Below are 24,157 nucleotides of genomic sequence, written 5' to 3' on the forward strand. Positions count from 1 at the left end.
TTTCCAGGAATTTATGACCTGAGATAACAGAACCTGGATGTAGGAGAGAGTGAGAGAGGGGGAAGCCACTATCTATACCCAGAAAGGGCCACATCATGACACCTCCTTGCTGCATGCCTAAGGCACGTTCATGCAGATGAGCAGGGACCCTGGGCATCTTTCTTTTAGTGTTTATCAGCGTCAGTATAAAGGCCTCTTGAGTGTTCTAAGTTTTCATAACTGTGACCTTAATTGCCTACCGTCTGTAAGCTGTTAGTGTCTTAATAACCGTTCCACAGGTGCATGTTCATTCATTATTTATGGTTCATTGAACATGCATGGGAAACAGTGTTTAAACCCTTTACAATGAAGATCTGTGAAGTTATTTGGATTTTTACTAATTGTCTTTTAAAGACAGGGTCCTGAAAAAGGGACGTTTCTTTTTTTGCTGAGTTGATATAACACATTATAACACTTGTTGTAAGCAGTAATAAGTAGTTTTAAATATTCATTAGTAATGACATGAGATGTTATAGAAGGTCATTATAACCGGTTTTATAACATCTCATGCCGTTACTCATAACTATTTCAAAATACTTATGACAGTTTATGAATGTTATGTGTTATATAGTTGTTATAAAGGCATTATTCATAAGAACATCTACATTAAAGCGTTACTTAAACTTTTTAATTGTTATGTAAGTATAATGTTCAGTGCTGTTGTCGATCCATCATCCAGTATTCTTTATGGAAATTTGTCTACTTGAAAACGTTCAGATTGTGGCTGTAAAACAATTGTTGTGAACGGTTTAATGTCTTATTTCTTGGTAGTGTCTTCACATCCGTTTCTCCAACCTATCATCATTGATCTATACTAAGTGTTACTCTGATACATGTTTTGTCATACCTGTGGTATACTGTCTGATATACCACGGCTGTCAACCAATCGGCATTCAGGGCTCAATCCACCCAGTTTATAATAAGTGTTACTCTGCATTTAGATAAAGTCTAACAGTCTATGAGCTGACTTATTGATCTTCTGCTGTGTACCGTGGTATCAGTTGATTGGCAGGGCCAAGGAGCATCAATCTCTCTTACTTAGTGTTGTGGTTGTTCTTCTAATGATGTGGAATGATGTGTCAACGGACAGGATCATCGATCTGCAGTCCAAGCTCATCATCGCCATCGACGTGGCCAAGGGCATGGAGTACCTGCACAACCTCACTCAGCCCATCATCCACAGGGACCTCAACAGGTCGGTGGAGGGTGGGGGTCAGTGGGGTTTTGTGTGTGGGGGTGGGGAAATGTGCTGGGTGCATGTGTGTTTTGTGGGGAATTTATACTGGGTCTTACTCTATGTAGAAATGAAGCACAATGAGCGGTGTACAGTAGATGTTGAATTGAAGCTATAGTGACTATGTGAAATTAAGTGTTTTGAGTTATTCTTCCAATAATGACATTTGCTACTTTTAGTCACAACATTCTACTCTATGAGGACGGGCATGCTGTGGTGGCTGATTTTGGAGGTAAGCAGCAAAATACAGTACCAGTCAAAAGTTTGGACACGCCTACTCATTCAAGGGTTAGTCTTTATTATTACTCTTTTCTACATTGCAGAATAATAGTGAAGACATCAAAACTATGAAGTAACACATATGGAATCATGTACTGTACATGTTATAACCAAAAAAGTATTAAATAATAATGTCATTTGAGATTCTTCAAAGTAGACACCCTTTGCCTTGATGACTGCTTTGCACACTCTTGGCATTCTCTCAACCAGCTTCATGAGGAATGCTTTTCCAACAGTCTTGAAGGAGTTCCCACATATGCTGAGCACTTGGCTGCTTTTCCTTCACTCTGTGGTCCAACTCATCCCAAACCATCTCAATTGGGTTGAGGTCAGGTGATAGTGGGGGCCAGGTCATCTGATACAGCACTCCATGAAAGAACCAATAAGCGCAAACCAGATGGGATGGTGTATTGCTGCAGAATGCTGTGGAAGCCATGCTGGTTAAGTGTGCCTTGAATTCTAAATAAATCAGACAGTGTCACCAGCAAAGCACCTCCACATCATCAAACCTCCTTCTCCATGCTTCACGGTGGGAACCACACATGCAGACCAAAGGGGACTCATCAGACCAGCGGACACATTTCCACCAGTCTAATGTCCATTGCTTGTGTTTCTTGGCCCAAGCAAGTGTCTTATTATTGGTATCCTTTAGTAGTGGTTTCTTTGCAGCAATTAGACCATGAAGGCCTCATTCACGCAATCTCCTCTGAACAGCTGATGTTGAGATGTGTCTGTTACTTGAACTCTATGAAGCATTTATTTGTGCTGCAATCTGAGGTGCAGTTAACTCAAATGAACTTATCCTCTGCAGCAGACGTAACTCTGGGTCTTCCTTTCCTGTGGCGGTCCTCATGAGAGCCAGTTTCATCATAGCGCTTGATCAATAAGTGCATTGAAAACGTCGTCCCCACAGTGACTGTACGTACAACCAGGAGCCATGGGTAGAGCTGCCACTTTCAAGTAGCGGGACTCTAACCCGGAAGATTATAAGAAATCCCGCTATGCCCTCCTACGAACCATCAAAGAGCGAAGCCTCAATACAGTACAAAGATTGAATCGTACTACACCGGCTCCAATCCTCGTTGGATGTGTCAGGGCTATTATTACGGATTAAAAAAGGAAGCACAGTCGCGAGCTGCCCAGTGACACAAGCCTACCAGACGAGCTAAGTAACTTTTATGCTTGCTTCGAGGCAAGTAACACTGAAGCATGCATGAGAGCATCAGCTGTTCTGGAAGACTGTGTGATCACGCTCTGTGCAGCCGATGAGAGGAAGACCTTTAAACAGATCAACATTCACAAGGCCACAGGGCCAGACGAACTACCAGGACATGTACTCCAAGCATGCGCTGTCCAACTGGCAAGTGTCTTCACTGACATTTTCAACCTCTCCCTGTAATTACAACATGTTTCAAACAGACCATCATAGTCCCTGTGCCCAAGAACACCTAACCTGCCTAAATGACTACCGACCTGTAGCACTCACGTCTGTAGCCATGAAGTACTTTGAAAGGCTGGTCATGGCTCACATCAACATCATTATCCAAGAAATCCTAGACCCACTTCAATTTGCATACCACCCCAAAAGAGCCACAGATGATGCAATCTCTATTGTCCTTTCACACCTGGACAATAGGAACACCTATATGAGAATGCTGTTCATTGACTACAGCTCACCGTTCAACACCATAGTGCCCTCAAAGCTCATCACTAAGCTAAGGACCCTGGGACTAAACACCTCCCTCTGCAACTGTATCCTAGACTTCTTGACGGGCCGCCCCCAGATTTTAAGGGTAGTTAACAACACATCCGACACACTGATCCTCAACACAGGGGCCCCTCAGAGGTGCATGCTTAGTCCCCTCCTGTATTCCCTGTTCACTCATGACTGCACGGCCAGGCACCACTCCAAAACCATCATTAAGTTTGCTGATGACACAAGAATGGTAGGCCTGATCACCGACAATGATGAGACAGCCTATTGGGAGGTCAGAGACCTGACTGTGTGGTGCAAGGACAACAACCTCTCCCTCAACGTGATCAAGACAAAGGAGATGATTGTGGACTACAGGAAAAGGGGTACCGAGCATGCCCCCATTCTCATCGACAAGGCTGTAGTGGATCAGATTAAGAGCTTCAAGTTCCTTGGCGTCCGCATCACCAACAAACGAACATGGTCAAAGCACATCAAGACAGTCGTGACAAGACATATTCCCCATCGGGAGACTGAAAAGATTTGACATGGTGTCACGTTCGTCATACGGAGGAGACCAAGGCGCAGCGTTAGATGAATACATACTTTTAATGAAGACAAAGAACACTTAACTATACAAAACAACACACCGAACGTGAAGCTATAATAATACTAGTGCAGACACAGGCAACTAGACATAGACATAGATAATAACCCACGAAATACCCAAAGATGGCTGCCTAAATATGGTTCCCAATTAGAGACAACGATAAACAGCTGCCTCTAATTGAGAACCAATCTAGGCAACCATACACATACATAAACACCTACATAGTAAACGACCCCATAAACCTACAAAAAACCCTAAACAGTACAAAAACACATACATCAGCCATGTCACACCCTGACCTAACCAAAACAATAAGGAAAACAAAGAATACTAAGGTCAGGGCGTGACACATGGGTCCTCAGATCCTCAAAAGGTTTTACAGCTGCACCATCGAGAGCATCCTTACGGGTTCCATCACTGCCTGGTATGGAAACTGCTCGGCCTCCGACTGGAAGGCACTACAGAGGGTAGTGCACACGGCCCAGTACATCACCGGGGCCAAGCTTCCTGCCATCCAGGACCTCTATACCAGGCGGTGTCAGAGAAAGGCCCTAAAAATGGTCAAAGACTCCAGCCACCCTAGTCATAAACTGTTCTCTCTGCTACCACACGGAAAACAGAACCATGTGGTAAGTCTAGGTCCAAGAGGCTTCTAAACAGCTTCTACCCCCAAGCCATAAGACTCCTGAACATCTAATCAAATGGCTACCCAGACTATTTGCATTTGCATTGCCCCTCCCCCTCTTCTATGCTGCTGCTACTCTCTGCTATTATCTATGCATAGTCACTTTAATAACTCTACCTACATGTACATATTATTTCAGTTACCTCGACACCGGTGCCCCAGCACATTTACTGTATATCACCTAGCTATTGTTTTTTTTACTGCTGCTCTTTAATTATTTGTTACTTTTATCTCTTAATTTTTAAAGGTATTTTCTTGTAAGTAAGCATTTCACTGTAAGGTCTACCTGTTGTATTCGGCGCATGTGACAATATTTATTTTATTTTATTTGATGGTTTTTGCAACTGACCTTCATGTCTTAAAGTAATAATTCTCTTTGCTTATTTGAGCTGTTCTTGCCATAATGTGCACTTGGGGTTTTACCAAATAGGGTTATCTTCTGTACACCAGCCCTACCTTGTCACAACACAACTGATGGCTCAAACGAGTTAAGATGGAAAGAAATTCCTCAAATCAACTTTTAACAAGGCACACGCCAAGAGTGTGCAAAGCTATCATAACATATTATAGCACTTGTCATAAGCTGTACAAAGCTGGCCTCTTTGAAGAATCTCAAATATAAAACATATTTTGATTTGTCTAACACTTTTTTGGTTACTACATGATTCCATATGTGTTATTTCATCATTTTGATGTCATTGCTATTATTATACAATGTAGAAAATAGTAAAAATCAAGAAAAACCCTGGAACGAGTAGATGTCCAAACTTTTGACTGGTACAGTATAAACATACAATATAATGAAGACAGATTACAGTTGGTAAAGTAGCCATTTCCTATAGTGAATTTGTCATGAAGGCCCAATAACAGCTATTTATCAGATTACATATCCCTCCCCCTCCCGACTCAGACCGCTCCAAAACAGTCCTAACAAAATGCTTGCTTGAGACATTTTTTATGGGAAACTATTACAGTAAGGTACTAAATTGTTACACAGAAGTGACTTGATATTGAAATAAAAATGGCTGAATCTTGAAACCCTTTTTTTTCTCTTTAGAATCCAGATTTCTGTTATCTGAGGTTGTGGACAATATGACCAAGCAGCCAGGGGTTAGTCCAATTTCCTGGTTCACCATACCATAAATGTGTGTGTGTGTGTGTTTAACTATACTTGTGGGGACCAGAAGTCCCCACAAGAATAGTAAACAAACAAATATCTGTCCCACAAGGTCAAATGCTATTTCTAGTAGGTTTAGGGGTAAGGTAGGAATAGCATTAGGTTTAGGGTTTGGAGTTTAGGGTTAAGGTTAGGTTTTGGGATTAAGGTTAGGATAATGGAAAATAGGATTTTGAATGGTTATAAATTGTGTGTCCCCACAAGGTTAATTAAATGTGTGTGCGTGCTAGTGAGTGTGAGTGCGAGTGCTGAGGAACCATTTGTCCATGGTAGCCAGAGTGTTTTGCGTTGCTAATTTGACTCTTGTGTTGGTGTACAGAACCTGCGCTGGATGGCCCCAGAGATATTCACCCAGTGTACACGCTATACTGTCAAGGCCGACATGTTCAGCTATGCCCTGTGTCTGTGGGAGCTGCTCACTGGAGAGATCCCCTTTGCCCACCTGAAACCTGGTAACCTCTGCATGAATAAAAACACACCAATCTGGTTTGGGAGAATGTGAATCAATGAGTCAGTATTGGATTGTTTCAAGCATGTTATATATTTCGGATTCTCCCTGTCCTCATCAAGCTGCAGCAGCTGCAGACATGGCCTACCACCACATCCGGCCTCCTATTGGCTACTCCATACCCAAACCCATATCTGCCATGCTAATGAGGGGCTGGAATGTCTGTCCAGAGGTCAGTGTCCTCCTACAATAGATAGTCCCTTGATTCCGTAGAGCGTAAAGACCACTACATTTATGTGAGCTAAATTCATATGAACTAAGTTCATGTGAGTTAAGTTCATGTGAACTAAATTCATGTGCTAAGTATGCTACGCTCATGTGAGCTAAATGCTACATATGCTAAGTTCATGTGAGCTAAGTTCATAAGCTAACTATACTAAGTGCTACGTATACTTACATATGAGCTAAATTCATGTGAGCTAAGTTCATGTGCTAAGTATGCTACGCTCATGTGAGCTAAGTGCTAGGTACTAATAAATTAACATAAAGACACCAGAGACTCTGGGTTCGAGCCCAGGCTCTATCACAGCCGGCCGTGACCGGGAGGTCCATGGGGCGATGCACAATTGGCCTAGCATCGTCTGGGTTAGGGAGGGTTTGGCCAGTAGGGATATCCTTGTCTCATTGCGCACTAGCGACTCCTGGGGCGGGCCGGGCACAGTGCACGCTGACCAGGTCGCTAGGTGTACAGTGTTTCCTCCGACACATTGGTGTGGCTGGCTCCCGGGTTGGATGTGCGCTGTGTTAAGAAGCAAGAAGCTTGGTTGGGTTGTGTTTCGGGAGGACGCATGTCTCTCGCCCTTCGTCTCTCCCGAGCACGTACGGGAGTTGTAGCGATGAGACATGACAGTAACTATCAATTGGATATTACGAAATTGGGGAGAAAAAGGGGGTAAAATAATAATAATAATACAATAAAATGTAAAAAAAAATAACAAAGGGGTTGAACAGGGCTGCAACCTGCCAAAGACTTTCTATGTGTACCCTACCTGCCCTCAGCTGTGCTGTCTATACTGCCTCATTAATTACTGTTGTTTTCACTTTCTCTTGCATAATTCAGCAAGAGTGTCAATAGCAGGATACCCTTGGATTAAAAATCATCTCTATATTACATCAGAACAAACATTTAATTGTTTGCGAGATCAGACATAATATCACTGTAATCCGAGTGTTCATTTTCGTAAATTGTTTTAAGTTCAGCGGAACTAATTTGTATATATTTCAACTGTATTAATTATTACATTTTCCAATTCCATAAAAAATGAACACGCATCAAAATAAATCCCAGACAAAGCTTTATCGTTCTTATAGATTTAATGGAAAGACAATCTACTGTATTCCGTTGAGCCCATTTCAGCCATTACTGGGGTGTCTTAAAGTGAAGTAGGATTTGGCTCTGTGTTTGTTGTCTTAAATTGAAGTAGGATCTGGCTCTGTGTTTGTTCTCTTACAGTAAAGTAGAATCTGGTTCTGTTTGTGGTCTTAAAGTGAAGTACAATCTAGGTCTGTGTTTGTTCTCTTACAGTAAAGTAGGATCTGGTTCTGTGTTTGCTGTCTTAAAGTGAAGTAGGATCTGGCTCTGTGTTTGTTGTCTTACAGTGAAGTAGAATCTGGCTGTGTGTTTGTTGTCTTACAGTGAAGAAGGAGATGGAAAGCTTGCTTTTCAAGTAGAGTTCACCTTCGATTCATGTGTGGGTAGATCCGCATAACCACACAGACAGGCAGACTGAGAAAGCACAGCTGTGTGTGTGTGTGTCTTTTTTCTGTGAAGAGAGTTTATAGGTTAAATAATCCTATTTTATCTCCTCCGAATCAGGATAGACCTGAGTTCTCTGAGGTGCTGGCCACACTAGAGGAATGCCTATGCAATGTGGAGGTATGGTGTTTTTCTATAGTATGTGAATCTACACCAGAGTGGGAATAAACATATGCTGCTTACATTTTCAGAAAGTTCACAGATTTCCTAGCTTTCTTGTCTGTCCATGTGACACTTGTTGATGATAATGTCATACATGTATGTGTGTGATCCACAGTTGATGTCCCCAGCCTCCAGTAACAGCAGTGGGTCCCTGTCCCCCTCTGGCTCGTCTGACTGCCTGGCGAGGGGCAGTCCTGGTCGAAGTCACGTGGCCGCCCTCCGTTCCCGCTTTGAACTGGAGTACGCCCTCAACGCCCGTGCCTACGCAGTCTGGACTCAGAGGTAGGGCTTCACTAGCCTGGTCGTTTCCTGGCGTTGATAATGACTATAGGTGTTAGCTACACAGCAATCGAGAAGAAAAAGAAACGCACACCTATATAGGTGAGGTGCTGACTAGCAGAGTAGAAAACTTGAAAATAAAAGAGAGCCGCACACTCTAGGAGCTCAGATGCAAAAATGTAATATCCAACGTGTCGACAGCCAGACAGCTTCGCTGTCGAAACGTTGGATATTACATTTTTGCATCTGAGCCCCCAGAGTGTGCGGCTCTCTTTTATTTTCAAGTTGGCTACACAGCACACACCTATCTGGGACCAGGCTAGTATATCATATAGTCTTCTCCACATATACAGATGACCACAATACAGAGAGAGCAGGTTAGAGGATTTCACTGAAGGAGTTTCAAATGTTTCTCTATTTTCTATTAGGGCACGTTGACCTTTGTCTCCGTCTCTGTCTCTATGGCCTATATACTGGATTGCTAAGCATAACCAAGTTAAGTGTAAAGCCCAGTACTAGTAGGGAATTCGGTGTCCAGGGACACAGTAACTGAAGGTAGATTTGTGTGTGTTCTCTACTGCTGAAGTCTCTGCCTGTTAGAAATGTCCTGGCAGACTGGCAGTTAATCAAATGTTTCATCCATTTTGTTTATATTAGATGTAGAAGTGAGAGAGTGTGGTTATGGGGTCCTGTGCTGTTACACAGGGGGTCATGCTAGAGTCATCAGAGGACATCAGAGATGTGTTTACACCTGCCTCGTCTAACTGCCTCCTCAATCTTTCATTCATTTTAAAGAGATCATTATACAAAATGTGTCTGTAACCACATGATGCAGATTGTCATATGTAGTAGAGGTTGATTATGTAAACATAATCACTATATTCAGCCTTATAACAGCTCATGTATGATTTATTTTCAGCGAGGGACGACGTGATTCCCAAGGTCCGTCTCTGGATGAACTGAGGAGGAATATGCAGTTTCCACCTATTGACCGAAATGGTAAAAAGCATATTAATGAAGACACTCATCAATCCTATACCGGTATTACAGAACTTCATCATTTGAAATGGAGTACAGCCAAAGCTGGTGTTGGTGTGTGTTGGGAAAGGACCCGGCTGTTGATCATCCCTAACCCCTGACCTCTGTGTCCTACCTCCTTCAGGGTATGTGTCAGACCCTATGAGCACCATGCGCTTCCACTCCAACTGCAGCAGCAACGGCAGCTTTGAAGACAACTAACATAGATGGGAAGTCTTCCAGCTCTACTATGCTACTATATTGTAGTTCATGAAGCCATAACCTTATTTCTAAGTTTATCACATAGACATATTGGTTGATCTAGTCTTGAGTATAAGCTATATATATATCGTTATGTGTATTTCCTAAAGCTATTTACTACTTTCTGTGTTTATGGTGTTGAACTGTTTGAATAGATTTGTGTGGTTTTTATATCTGGTAAGTATTTTTTGGATACGAGGCATTTTGGGGGTTTGGAAAATGTTTTATAGTATACCACCTGTATAGTCTATTCTTAAAAACATCTTCAAGCGTCAGAATGCTTAGGAAATTTGTGCTTTTTATTTTCAGAGAAATCATTGAGTTTCATTCTATAGGATTTTACAGTGATAAACAAGATGAATCCTAACCAAACAAAACTAAATACAGGATTCATAATGAATGGCATATGAATAAATAAATTATACAAGAATATTTAGAAGTAGAGGTATTAGGCTGCGTTTACACAGATAGCCCAATTCTGATATTTTGGCCAATTCTTGGCAAAATATCTGATCTGATTAAAGACCAATTGGTGCAAAAAATATCAGGATTGGGATACCTGTGTAAACACAGAGCCTTAGAGGTGTTAGCAGCAACGTATTTGTTTTGACACAAACTGTTTCCTACATAGGACATTTCACAATTTCAACAATTGTTATTACTGCATGTGTAGTTATGTAGCCATTGCTGTATGTTCTATGTGTGGCATATACTGTTTTCAAATGCATTGGGAGATTATATTTCAATGTCCATTTCAATTATATGCATATTCTAGATTCTGGGTCGGAGAAATAGGCAGTTTCATTTGGGTACGTTTTTCATCCAAACATCAAAATACTGCCCCCTACACTCAACAGGTAAAACAACATGATCATTACACAGGTGCACCTTGTGCTGGGGACAATAAAAGGCCACTCTAAAATGTGCAGTTTTGTCACACAACACAATGCCACAGATGTCTCAAGTTTTGAGGGAGTGTTCAATTGGCAGGCTGACTGCAGGTTTGTACACCAAAGCAGTTTCCAGAGAATTTAATGTTCATTTCTCTACCATAAGCCAATGGCGTTTTTAGAGAATTTGTCAGTACGTCAAACCAACCTCAAAACTGCAGACCACGTGTATGGCGTCATGTGGATAAGCGGTTTGCTGATTGTTTGCTGAACGTTGTGAACAGAGTGCCCCATGGTGGCTGTGAGGTTACGGTATGGGCAGGCATAAGCTACGGTCAACGAACACAATTGCATTTTACAGATGGCAATTTGAATGCACAGATACCGTGACGAGATCCTGAGGTCTTTTCTGAGGTCTTGGCTGATTTCTTTAGATTTTCCCATGATGTCAAGCAAAGAGGCACTGAGTTTGAAGGTAGGCCTTGATATACATCCACAGTTACACCTCCAATTGAAGCCATGTGTATGTAAACTTCTGACCCACTGGAATTGTGATACAGTGAAATAAGTTAAATAACCTGTCTAGGACTGGTTAAATCAACAGAAATCACATAAATAAAATTCTCAAACATACAAGTATTTGGCACCATTTTAAAGATAAAATTCTCGTTAACCTCTTGAACATATGGGGGCGCTGTGTCATTATTGGATAAAAAGACGTGCCCGTTTTAAGCGCAATATTTTGTCACGAAAAGATGCTTGACTATGCATGGAATTGACAGCCTTTGGAAAGACAACTCTGACGTCTCCAAAACTGCAAAGATATTATCTGTGAGTGCCCCAGAACTAATGCAACAGGCGAAACCAAGATGAAGTTTCATACAGGAAATGCCCCAGATTCTGAAGGCGCTGTGTTCCAATGTCTCCTTATATGGCTGTGAATGCGCCAGGAATGAGCCCGCGCTTTCTGTCTATTCCCCGAGGTGTCTGCAGCATTGTGACGTGTTTGTAGGCATATCATTGGAAGATTGACCATAAGAGACTACATTTACCTGGTGTCCCGCCCGGTGTCCTGTGTGCGTAATCTGTAGGTCCATGCGCGTTCCATTTCTTCAGAACAGAAAGTAAAATGCCACGATGGATTTTATCGTCGATAGATATGTGAAAAACACCTTGAGGATTGATTCTAAACATCGGTTTGCCATGTTTCTGTCGATATTATGGAGTTAATTTGGAAAAAAGTTCGCGTTTTAATGACTTATTATTTAATTTTTTTCCTTACCCAAACGTGATTAACAAAACGGAGCGATTAGTCGACACAAATAATATTTTTTGTAAAAACGGAACATTTGCTATCTAAAAGAGTCTCCTCATTGAAAACATCTGAAGTTCTTCAAAGGTAAATGATTTTATTTGAATGCTTTTATGGTTTTTGTGGAAAATGTTGCATGCTGAATGCTAACGCTAAATGGTACGTTAGCCATCAATACTGTTACACAAATGCTTGTTTTGCAATGGTTGAGAAGCATATTTTGAAAATCTGAGATGACAGTGTTGTTAACAAAAGGCTAAGCTTGAGAGCAAATAGATTAATTTCATTTCATTTGCGATTTTCATGAATAGTTAATGTTGCGTCATGCTAATGAGCTTGCGGATAGATTTACACAATCCTGGATACAGGTTTTTTTTCGTAGCTAAACGTGACGCAGAAAACGGAGCGATTTGTCCTAAACAAATCATCTTTCAGGAAAAACTGAACATTTGCTATCTGAGAGTCTCCTCATTGAAAACATCTGAAGTTCTTCAAAGGTAAATGATTTTATTTGAATGCTTTTCTGTTTTTTTGTGTAAATGTTGCCTGCTGAATGCTAACGCTAAATGCTACGTTAGCTATCAATACTGTTACACAAATGCTTGTGTTGCAATGGTTGAGAAGCATATTTTGAAAATCTGAGATGACAGTGTTGTTAACAAAAGGCTAAGCTTGAGAGCAAATAGATTAATTTAATTTAATTTGCGATTTTCATGAATAGTTAACGTTGCGTTATGGTAATGAGCTTGAGGCTGTAGTCACGATACCGGATCCGGGATGGCTCGACGCAAGAAGTTAATCCAGCCACAGTGTCTGATTTCAAAAATGCTACAGCGAAAGCTCCACAGACGATTATGCTAGGTCACCACCAACTCACAGAAAAACCCAGCCATAGAGAGGAGTCACAAAAAGCACAAATAGAGATAAAATGAATCACTAACCTTTGATGATCTTCATCAGATGACACTCATATGACTTTATGTTACACAATACATGTATGTTTTGTTCGATAAAATTCATATTTATATCCAAAAATCTTATTTTACATTTACATTAGTTTACATTTACATCAGTAGTTCCAAAACATGCAGTGATATTGCAGAGAGACACATGAATTCACAGAAATAGATGAAAATACAACTATTATACATGGAACTTTAGATACACTTCTCCTTAATGCAACCGCTGTGTCAGATTTCAAAAAAACTTTACGGAAAAAGCATAATCTGAGAACGGCGCTCAGAGCCCAAACCAGCCAGAGAAATATCCGCCATGTTGGGTAGTCAACATTATTCATAAGTAGCATTATAAATGTTCACTTACCTTTGATGATCTTCATCAGAATGCACTCCCAGGAATCGCAGTTCCACAATAAATGCTTGTTTTGTTCGATAATGTCCATCATTTATGTCCATTTATCTCCAATAGCTTCTTTTTTAGGGCGTTTTGTAAACAAATCCAAAAGCGCGATCTGGTCCATTCGGACGAAACGTTCAAAAAGTTATATTACAGGTCGAAGAAACTTGTCAAACTAAGTATAGAATCAATCTTTAGGATGTTTTTATCATAAAACTTCAATAATGTTCCAACCAGAGAATTCCATTGTCTGTAGAAAAGCAATGGAACGAGAGCTACCTCTCAAGTGAAAGTGTGTGACTGAGAACTGCTGTAGGCAGACCCCTTAGTCAAACAGCTCCCGTCCGGCCCCCCTTCACACGAGCAGCCTGAAACAAGGTTCTAAAGACGGTTGACATCTAGTGGAAGCCTTAGGAAGTGCAAAAAAAAACATATCCCACTGTGTATTCGATAGGGGTGAGTTAAAAAATGACAAACCTCAGATTTCCCACTTCCTGTTTGGATTTTTTTCTCGGGTTTTTGCCTGCCATTTGAGTTATGTTATACCCACAGACATCATTCAAACAGTTTTAGAAACTGCATAATAATATGCATATATTAGCATCTGGGACAGAGTATGAGGCAGTTCACTCTGGGCACGCTATTCATTCCAAAAGTGAAAATGTTGCCCCCTATCCCAAAAAGGTTAATCTACTGGCTTCCACACATAGCCTACAAGCCACTGATGCAGACGTTTGGAGTATCTAGAATTTAAGAGGTTGAATAAATCCATGTAATATAGCCTACACCATCACAATAAATCAATTATTTATTTTAGATGGTTCTCAAAGAGCATGATATGAAGAAAATGTAGTATATTTCAGAAGAACAGAATAGCATACTCTGAGTTGTCCTTATGTTAGGTCGGATGTGGTTTGCCAAATGGCCATGGGCTACACGAGTTAATTTAGCAGATAAGATTTGCTTAGAATTCTGTGGCATTATTTTATATTATTTAATAGTATGAAGAATACAATTGAACAAAGCTGAATAAAATATAAATATTTTCTCCAATGATTTGGGGGAGTGCGCACATGCGGCTATTCTGTGTTGAGCGGTTAACAAAGAAATAGGTACTCCTATATACTTAATTTACAGACATTAATTTAACTTTAGTTGTTCTACAAATGTTGGACTATACACTATGTTTTGATTTTTAATACATTGTAAGGCTGCATGATGAGACTAATGATGAATTGAAAAAAGTTGCTTGAAAGGCATGAGCTCTGCTTTGTTTTTTTTTGCGCTGGCTGGACACACTCCGATAGTCTCTAATTCACAATTTGACAAGCACTTGATAATGCCTAGAATTTCACGGCACCATCCCCTTTGTGGCCGTAATGCACCGTAAAAAAATGCATGCCTTTTTCGGCCCAGCGTGGTGCATTGTGCCATTCTCCCTGAGTGCTGCGCAATCCGAACTGCCTCTCACTCACATGGCTCTCTATCACATGATCAGGTCTTTCTCACAGGCTACAAGTGAAGACAGACACCAATCCTTATCCAATTCCGAGTTGCATATTGAAGATACTGTCCATGGTTGATGGCTGAAACGTACAGTTGATCCATCCCCACTTTGAGCTCTGGTGGGCTTGCCCTTTGGTGTGGGAAACTCGACCACATAATCCTTAAGATAACCAGGTGCTTGCCTGGTTCTTCTGGTGCTGCTGGTGGTTGAGGATGAAGCCTTTTTTGTTGCTTTAGGCTTAGCTCCTGGATCTTTTCTTTGTTCCAAGACCTTTCCCTCAGCTGCTGTTTCCTCCTCTCTTCATCCTTCCAGTGGAGACAATGTTTCCTTCTCCTCCTCCATTTCCTTTTCACCTGTCTTTGGTTCAGTCATCATCCGACTCAAAGGGTCATTGAAAGAGTAGTCTGTATGTCAGATGGGCTGTTCCATCCTTAGCCCAGTGGGCAACAAAAAATTGGCCAGTTTGGGGGCCTCATGGAAACAAATTGGCCAGTTTGGAATGGCCAATTTGAAAAAAAATTGGTTGGTGTAAAATCAAATCAAAGTTTATTTGTTACGTGCGCCGAATACAACAGGTGTAGACCTTACAGTGAAATGCTTACTTACAGGCTCTAACCAATAGTGCGGGGGGGAAAAGTATGTGTGTGTGTGTGTGTGTGTGTGTGTGTGTGTGTGTGTAGGTAAGTAAAGAAATAAAACAACAGTAAAAATACATTTGGGCATGGGTAAAGTGACTATGCCTATATGATGGACAGAGAGTAGCAGTAGCGTAAAAGCAGGGGTTGGAGGGTGGTGGGACACAATGCAGATAGCCCGGTTAGCCAATGTGCGGGAGCACTGGTTTGTCGGGCCAATTGAAGTATTATGTACATGAATGTATAGTTAAAGTGACTATGCATATAAGATCAACAGAGAGTAGCAGCAGCGTAAAAGAAGGGTTGGGGGGGAACACAATGCAAATAGTCTGGGTAACCATTTGGTTACCTGTTCAGGAGCCTTATGGCTTGGGGGTAAAAACTGTTGAGAAGCCTGTTTGTCCTCGACTCCGGTACCGCTTGCCATGCGGTAGTAGAGAGAACAGTCTATGACGGGTGGCTGGGGTCTTTGATAATTTTCATGGCCTTCCTTTGACAACGCCTGGTGTAGAGGTCCTGGATGGCAGGCAGTTTTGCCCCATGTGATGTACTGGGCTGTATGCACTACCCTCTGAAGTGCCTTGCGGTCGGAGGCCGAGCAATTGCCGTACCAGGCAGTGATGCAACCGGTCAGGATGCTCTCAATGTTGCAGCTGTAGAACCTTTTGAGGATCTCAGGACCCATGCCAAATCTTTTTAGTTTCCTGAGGGGGAATAGGCTTTGTCGTGCCCTCTTCACGACTGGTGTGTTTGGACCATTCTAGTTTGTTGGTGATGTGGAGACCAAGGAATTTGAAGCTCTCAACCTCCTCCACTACAGCCCCGTCAATGAGAATGGGGATGTGCTCGGTGCTCCTTTTCCTGTAGTCCACAATCATCTCCTTAGTCTTGGTTACGTTGAAGGATAGGTTGTCATTCTGCAAACACCCGGCCAGGTCTCTGACCTCCCTATAGGCTGTCTCTTCGTTGTCGGTGATCAGGCCTAACACTGTTGTGTCATCAGGGGCGGCCCATCAGGAAGTCCAGGACACAGTTGCAGAGGAAGGTGTTTAGTCCCAGGTTCCTTAGCTTAGTGATGAGCTTTAAGGGTACTATGGTGTTGAACGCTGAGCTGTAGTCAATGAATAGCATTCTCACATAGGTGTTCCTTTTGTCCAGATGGGAAAGGGCAGTGTGGAGTGCAATAGAGATTGCATCATCTGTGGATCTGTTTGGGCGGTATGCGAATTGGAGTGGGTCTAGGGTTTCTGGGATAATGGTGTTGATGTGAGCCATTACCAGCCTTTCAAATCACTTCATGGCTACGGACGTGAGTGCTACAGGTCTGTAGTCATTTAGGCAGGTTGCCTTTGTGTTCTTGGGCACAGGGACTATGGTGGTCTGCTTAAACCCTCTTGATTCTAGCCATCCCGGCTCCGGGATCGTGAATACAGCCTCAAGCTCATTACCATAACGCAACATTAACTATTCATGAAAATCGCAAATGAAATAAATATATTTGCTCTCAAGCTTAGCCTTTTGTTAACAACACTGTCATCTCAGATTTTCAAAATATGCTTTTGAACCATAGCTAAACAAGCATTTGTGTAAGAGTATCGATAGCCTAGCATAGCATTTAGCCTAGCATTCAGCATGCAACATTTTCACAAAAACAAGAAAAGCATTCAAATAAAATCATTTACCTTTGAAGAACTTCAGATGTTTTCAATGAGGAGACTCTTTTAGATAGCAAATGTTCAGTTTTTCCAAAAATATTATTTGTGTAGGACAAATCGCTCCGTTTTGTTCATCACGTTTGGGTAAGAAAAAAACAGAAAATAAGTCATTACAATGCCATTTTTTTCCAAATTAACTCCATAATATCGACAGAAACATGGCAAACGTTGTTTAGAATCAATCCTCAATGTGTTTTTCACATATCTATCGATGATAAATCATTCGTGGCAGTTGACTTTCTCCTCTGAAGAAAATAGAACGTGCATGGACCTGGAGATTACGCAATCATTTTGACGGAGGACACTGGGCGGACACCTGGTAAATGTAGTCTCTTATGGTCAATCTTCCAATGATATGCCTACAAATACGTCACAATGCTGCAGACACCTTGGGGAAACGACAGAAAGTGCAGGCTCATTCCTGGCGCATTCACAGCCATAAAAGGAGACATTGGAACACAGGGCATTCAAAATCTGGACCATTTCCTGTATGAAATTTCATCTTGGTTTCACCTGTAGCATTAGTTCTGGGGCACTCACAGATAATATCTTTGCAGTTTTGGAAACGTCAGAGTTTTTTCTTTCCAAAGCTGTCAATTACATGCATAGTCGAGCATCTTTTCGTGACAAAATATCTTGTTTAAAACGGGAACGTTTTTTATCCAAAAATGAAAAGAGCGCCCCCTATATCCAAGAAGTTAAAGCGCGTTGGTATTACAGACTCAATTTAGAAAATGTCAGTGAAGACACCTGCCAGTTCGTCAGCACATGCCCGGAGCACACGTCCTGGTAATCCATCTGGCCCCGCAGCCTTGTGAATGTTGGCCTGTTTTAAGGTCTTGCTCATGTCGGCTATGGAGAGCGTGATCACACAGTCGTCCGGAACAGCTGATGCTCTCATGCATGCTTCAGTGTTGCTTGCCTCAAAGCTAGCATAGAAGTGATTTATCTCATCTGGTAGGCTCGTGTCACTGGGCTGCTCGCGGCTGTGCTTCCCTTTGTAGTCTGTAATAGTTTGCAAGCCCTGCCACATCCGACGAGCTTCGGAGCCGGTGTAGTATGATTCAATCTTAGCCCTGTATTGACTCTTTGCCTGTTTGATGGTTCGTCGCAGAGCATAGCAAGATTTCTTGTAAGCTTCCGGGTTAGAGTCCCACACCTTGAAAGCGGCAGCTCTACCCTTTAGCTCAGTGCGAATGTTGCCTGTAATCCATGGCTTCTGGTTGGGGTATGTACGTACAGTCACTGTGGGGACGACGTCCTCAATGCACTTATTGATAAAGCCAGTGACTTATGTGGTGCATTCCTCAATGTCATCGGAAGATTCCCGGAATATGTTCCGGTCTGTGATGGCAAAACAGTCCTGTAGTTTAGCATCTGCTTCATCTGACCATTGCTTCACTGGTGCTTCTTGCTTGAATTTTTGCTTGTAAGCAGGAATCAGGAGGATAGAGTTGTGGTCGGATTTACCAAATGGAGGGCGAGGGAGAGCTTTGTACGTGTCTCTGTGTGTGGAGTACAGGTGATCTATAATTTTTTCCTTCTGGTTGCACATTTAACATGTTGATAGAGATTTGGTTGAACTGATTTAAGTTTCGGCCACTAGGAGCGCCGCCTCTGGGTGAGTGGTTTCCTGTTTGCTTATTTCCTTATACAGCTGGCTGAGTGCAGTCTTAGTGCCGGCATCTGTGTGTGGTGGTAAATAAACTGCCACGAAAAGTATAGCTGAGAAATCTCTAGGCAAGTAGTGTGGCCTGCAATTTATCACAATATACTCTACTTCAGGTGAGCAAAATCTAGAGACTTCCTTAGATTTCTTGCACCAGCTGTTGTTTACAAATATGCACAGACTGCCCCCCCCACCTATGCTGTTCTATCCTGCCGGTGCAGCGTGTATCCTGCTAGCTGAATATCCATGTTATCATTCAGCCACGATTCCATGAAACAGGATATTACAGTTTTTGATGTGCCGCTGGTAGGATATTCGTGATCGTACCTCGTCTAGTTTATTGTCCAATGATTGCACGTTGGCGAGTAATATTGACGGTAACGGCAGCTTTCCTAGTTGCCTTCTGCGGGTCCGGACGAGGCATCCGGCTCTTCTTCCTCTGCGTCGCTTCCTGTTGCGAATAATTGAGATGTCTGGCCTGTGGGGTGTTTGGAGAATATCGTGTGAGTCCTGCTTGCTGTTGTTGTTGTTGTTGAAAAAGTCTTTGTCTAATCTGAGGTGAGTGATCGCTGTTGTCACGCCCTGACCATAGAGAGCCATTGTTTCTCTATGGTGTAGTAGGTCAGGGCGTGACTAGGGGGTATTCTAGTTTATTATTTCTATGTTGGTGTTTTGTATGATTCCCAATTAGAGGCAGGTAATCATTGTCTCTAATTGGGGATCATATTTACGTAGCTATTTTTCCCACCTATGTTTGAGGGATATTATTTTGTGCTTGTGCATGTGCACCACATAGTCACATTTCTTTCGTTTATTGTTTTGCTTAAGTTTCACTTTATAATAAAGATGTGGAACTCTACGTACACTGCCCCTTGGTCCAGTTCTTACGACAACCGTGACAGGATATCCCACCAAAAGAGGACCAAGCAGCGTATCCACGAGGTAAAGGAGTTTTGGACATGGGAAGAAGTGACGGGTGGATGTGACACCCTTCTGTCACGCCCTGACCTTAGAGATCCCTGTTTATTCTCTATATTTTGGTTAGGTCAGGGTGTGACTAGGGTGGGTACTCTAGTTGTTGTATATCTATGTTTACTTTTTTCGTTGTTGGCCTAGTATGGTTTCCAATGAGAGGCAGCTGTCTATCATTGTCTCTGATTGGGGATCATACTTAGGCAGCCCTTTTTCCCACCTTCAGGTGTGGGATCTTGTCTTTGTTTGGTTGCATGTATTATTGCACGACGAAGCTTTTCATTCGTTGTATTGTTTATTGTTTTTTTTGCTGGTTCACATTTGAATAAAATATGATGAACTCAAATCACACTGCGCCTTGGTCTTACCCTGTCGTTACCCTTAACGACAAACTTGACACCTTCCTTGGCGGCAGACGGAAGGTAATAATGGAGGACAGCGACGACGCCAGGGTTCGCGGCCACAGAAAGCCCAAGGACAACCCCAAGATTTTGTTTTTTTGGGGGCACAGGGGATGGCCGGATGAGCCGTGGGAAGAGCCAGAGCACATGGAACAGGCGATAGAGAGGTGGTCGGTCGACCCAAGGAGAGAGCCAGAGCCCGCCTGGGAGTCGATGGTGCAGTGTGAAGAGGGATATCGGAGAATGATGTTGGTGAAGAGTAGGCTGCAGCGCAGGCGGGCTGAAGATCGGGTCATCAGTCCGGTGCCATCTGTGCCGGCACTCGCCCTGAAGAGCCAGAGACCGTCAGGGAGGCAATGGGGAAGTTGGGAGAGAGAGAGATGAGAGAGATGTTGTGCAAGTGTGTTCTGCTCAACATCCGACCAGAGGATCCGATTAGCAGTCTGGTGCAACCTGGGCCGGCTCCACGGTTCTGGCCTCCAGTGCACCTCCCCAGTCCGGTATGTCCTGTGTCTCCTCCTCGCACTCACCCTGAAGTGCGGGTTCCCAGTCCGGTACGTCCTGTGCCTCCTCCTCGCACTCGCCCTGAAGAGCGTGTCACCAGTCCGGTGAAACCTGTGCCGGCTCCACGCATCAGGCCTCCAGTGCGCCTCCCCAGCCCGGTGCAACCTGTATCGGCTCCACGCACTAGGCCTCCAGTGCGCATTCACAGTCCAGAGCTTCCGGCGACGGTTCCCCGTCCAGAGCTTCCGGCGACGGTTCCCGGTCCGGAACCTCCCGCGACGGTTCCCGGTCCGGAACCTCCCGCGATGGTCCACGGCCCGGAACCTCCAGCGACGGTCTACGGTCCGGAACCTCCAGTGACGGTCAACAGTTCGGAGCTTCCAGGCACAGCGTCCAGTCCAGCTCCATGGCCGGAGCCTTCCTCTGCGCCGGTGCCCAGTCCAGGCACGGTGTCCAGTCCAGTTCCAAGGCCGGAGCCTTTCTCTGCGCCGATGTCCAGTCCAGGCACGGTGTCCAGTCCTGCTCCAAGGTCAGAGTCTTCCTCAGTGCCGGTGTCCAGTCCAGGCAAGGCATTCAGTCCTGCTCCAGGGCAGGAGCTTTCCTCTGTGCCGGTGCCCAGTCCAGGCACTGCGACCAAGCCCAGCTCCAAGGCCGGAGCCTTCTTCAGCGCCGGTGCCAAGTCCAGGCACAGTGTCCAACCCAGTTCCAGGGCCAGAGCCCTCCTCTGCGCCGGTGCCCAGTCCAGGCACGGCGTTCAGCCCAGCGCGATGGCCAGATCCGGGGTCTGGGCGGGGGCTACGACCTACACCAGAGCCGCCACCAACACTAATCACCTCCCCTCCCCTCAGGTCAGGGCGTGACTAGGGAGTATTCTAGTTTATAGGGGGTATTCTAGTTTAGCAGGTCAGGGCGTGACTAGGGGGTATTCTAGTTTATTATTTTTATGTTGTGTTCTAGTTTATTTTTTCTATGTTGGTGTTTTGTATGATTCCCAAATAGAGACAGCTGGTAATCATTGTCTCTAATTGGGGGATCATATTTTAGTAGCAATTTTTCCCACCGGTGTTTGAGGGATATTATTTTGTGTTTGTGAATGTGCACCACATAGTCATGTTTTATTGTTTGTTTATTTTTTTTGTTTTGCTGAAGTTTCACTTTATAATAAAGATGTGGAACTCTACGTACGCTGCGCCTTGGTCCAGTTCTTATGACAACCGTGACAGCTGTCCTGATATCTAGAAGCTCTTTTCTGCCGTAAGATACGGTTGCAGAAACATTATGTACAAATTAATTTACAAATATCGCGAAAAACCCCCACATAATAACACAATTGGTTAGGAGATCGTAAAACGGCGGCCATCTCCTCTGGCGCCATTTTGTGTTAGAAATTCCCTGGGAAGAAGTTTTCCCAGTCTGTCCAGAGGTGAAGAGCATGAGCATGGCTTCTAAGTTCAGCATCTCCTCACCCTCACAACCCATAATCTTGTATTAGATACACAAGGCACATTTATTATATTCTTATTATTCTAATACCATATTTGCTCATAATTGTGCTACTAATTTGATTAATTTCTCAAGGACATTGAAATATACACGTTCGATATCAAATGATGTCAACTGACGTTCTTTCTGAGAACACAGATGAGTAGTGATTTAGTAAGTGCCAAATCTCGTAATTATAACAAAGTTTAAATAGTTACTGACTGTGGGTGGCAGGTAGCCTAGCGGTTAAGAGCATTGGGCAAGTAACAAAACATCACTGGTTCAAATCCCTGAGCTGATTAGGTGAAGAAATAGGTGAAAAATCTATCAATGTGCACATGAGCAAAGCACTTAACCCTAATTTCTCCTGTAAATTGCTCTTGATAAGAGTGTCTGCTAAATGACTCAAATGTAAATCTCAAAATCGTGTCTGAGAAAAAGTACTGTAAAATTATAGCCTACCAAAATTATCAGTGTATATCATGAAATGTTGGTTAAGAGGATGATCAAAAAGTTAACCATTTTCAGTGGTATGTGCACAAAGGCTGTCAGGGAAAGTGGCAATCAGCTTTTGAAATCATAACAAAGTGAACTCCCTGTTTCAGTGAAAAGCTGAGGGGTGGGGCGGGAGAAATGTACACACTCTGTTTCTTCAATATATCCACATCATTTCCTTTCTTGTGATGCCATCTATTATGTGAAGTGCACCAGTCCCTCTTGCCGCAAAGCACCCCCACAACAAGATGCTGCCACCCCCATGCTTCACAGTTGGGATGGTGTTCTTCGGCTTGCAAGCCTCCCCCTTTTCCTCCAAACATAACGATGGTCATTATGGCCGAACAGTTCTATATTTGTTTCATCAGACCAGAGGACATTTCTACAAAAAGTACGATCTTTGTCCCCATGTGCATTTGCAAACCGTAGTCTGGCTTTTCTTATGGTGGTTTTGGAGCAGTGGCTTCTTCCTTGCTGAGCTGCCTTTCAGGTTATTTCGATATAGGACTCGTTTTACTGTGGATATAGATCCTTTTGTACCTGTTTCCTCCAGCATCTTCACAAGATCCTTTGCTGTTGTTCTGGGATTGATTTGCACTTCTCGCACCAAAGTACATTAATCTCAAGGAGACCGAACCTGTCTCCTTCCTTAGCAGTATGACGGCTTCGTGGTCTCATGGTGTTTATACTTGCGTACTATTGTTTGTACAGATGAACATTCAAGCGTTCGGAAATTGCTCCCAAGAATGAACCAGACTTGTGGAGGTCTACAATTCTTTTTCTGGGGTTTTGGCTGATTTCTTTAGATTTTTCCCTTGATGTCAAGCAAAGAGCCACTGAGTTTGAAGGTAGGCCTTGAAATACATACACAGGTACACCTCCAATTGACTCAAATGATGTCAATTAGCCCATCAGAAGCTTCTAAAGCCATGACATCATTTTCTGTTTAAAGGCACAGTCAACTTAGCATATGTAAACGTCTGACCCACTAAAATTGTAATTCAGTGAATTATAAGTGAAATAATCTGTCTGTAAACAATTGTTGGAAAAATGACTTGTGTCATGCACAAAGTAGATGTCCTAACCGACTTGCCAAAACTATAGTTTGTTAACAAGAAATTTGTGGAGTGGTTGAAAAACAAGTTTTAATGACTCCAACCTAAGTCTATGTAAACTTCCGACTTCAACTGTATAGTATGTGTATGAATAACTCCAATGCCCATATTAAACACTGTAATCAAGGACAACGTTTCCCTGGAATTATACACGTAATAAAAGTCTTAAAATAACAATTAGCTTGCAAATAGATGTGGGGTTATTAGAAGGGGGGGCGGCTTGCGTTTAAGCTTGGGGAGGAGTGGTTGCAGGGAGATCTAGAGGAGTCATGCAGTTTGGGTATGGGGGTGCAACCAGTCTTTGCAATCAGTGTTAAATATAGCAATTTTGTGCCTGTGTGATTGTCAAGTGGGCCATTACTGGCTGATAAGGACACTTTTTCCACTAGCATGCTGTCCTGATG

At 43.0% G+C, this 24,157-nt stretch overlaps 1 protein-coding gene across 1 annotated transcript in view; it reads left to right on the forward strand.

Annotated features, from left to right (window-relative positions):
* tnni3k (TNNI3 interacting kinase) overlaps positions 1–12,146 on the forward strand; it is a 78,298-nt gene extending 66,152 nt beyond the window's left edge. The window contains exons 17-25 of the mRNA XM_065009600.1: positions 1,130–1,234; positions 1,453–1,505; positions 5,598–5,650; positions 6,037–6,169; positions 6,288–6,397; positions 8,042–8,101; positions 8,259–8,425; positions 9,342–9,421; positions 9,585–12,146. Coding sequence (XP_064865672.1) covers positions 1,130–1,234; positions 1,453–1,505; positions 5,598–5,650; positions 6,037–6,169; positions 6,288–6,397; positions 8,042–8,101; positions 8,259–8,425; positions 9,342–9,421; positions 9,585–9,661 — 838 coding nt within the window. The 3' untranslated portion in view covers positions 9,662–12,146. The remainder of the gene's footprint in view (positions 1–1,129; positions 1,235–1,452; positions 1,506–5,597; positions 5,651–6,036; positions 6,170–6,287; positions 6,398–8,041; positions 8,102–8,258; positions 8,426–9,341; positions 9,422–9,584) is intronic.
* The last annotated feature ends 12,011 nt before the right edge of the window (positions 12,147–24,157 follow it).

Source organism: Oncorhynchus nerka, linkage group LG25 (genome assembly GCF_034236695.1).
Source record: "Oncorhynchus nerka isolate Pitt River linkage group LG25, Oner_Uvic_2.0, whole genome shotgun sequence".
Lineage (NCBI taxonomy): Eukaryota > Metazoa > Chordata > Actinopteri > Salmoniformes > Salmonidae > Oncorhynchus > Oncorhynchus nerka.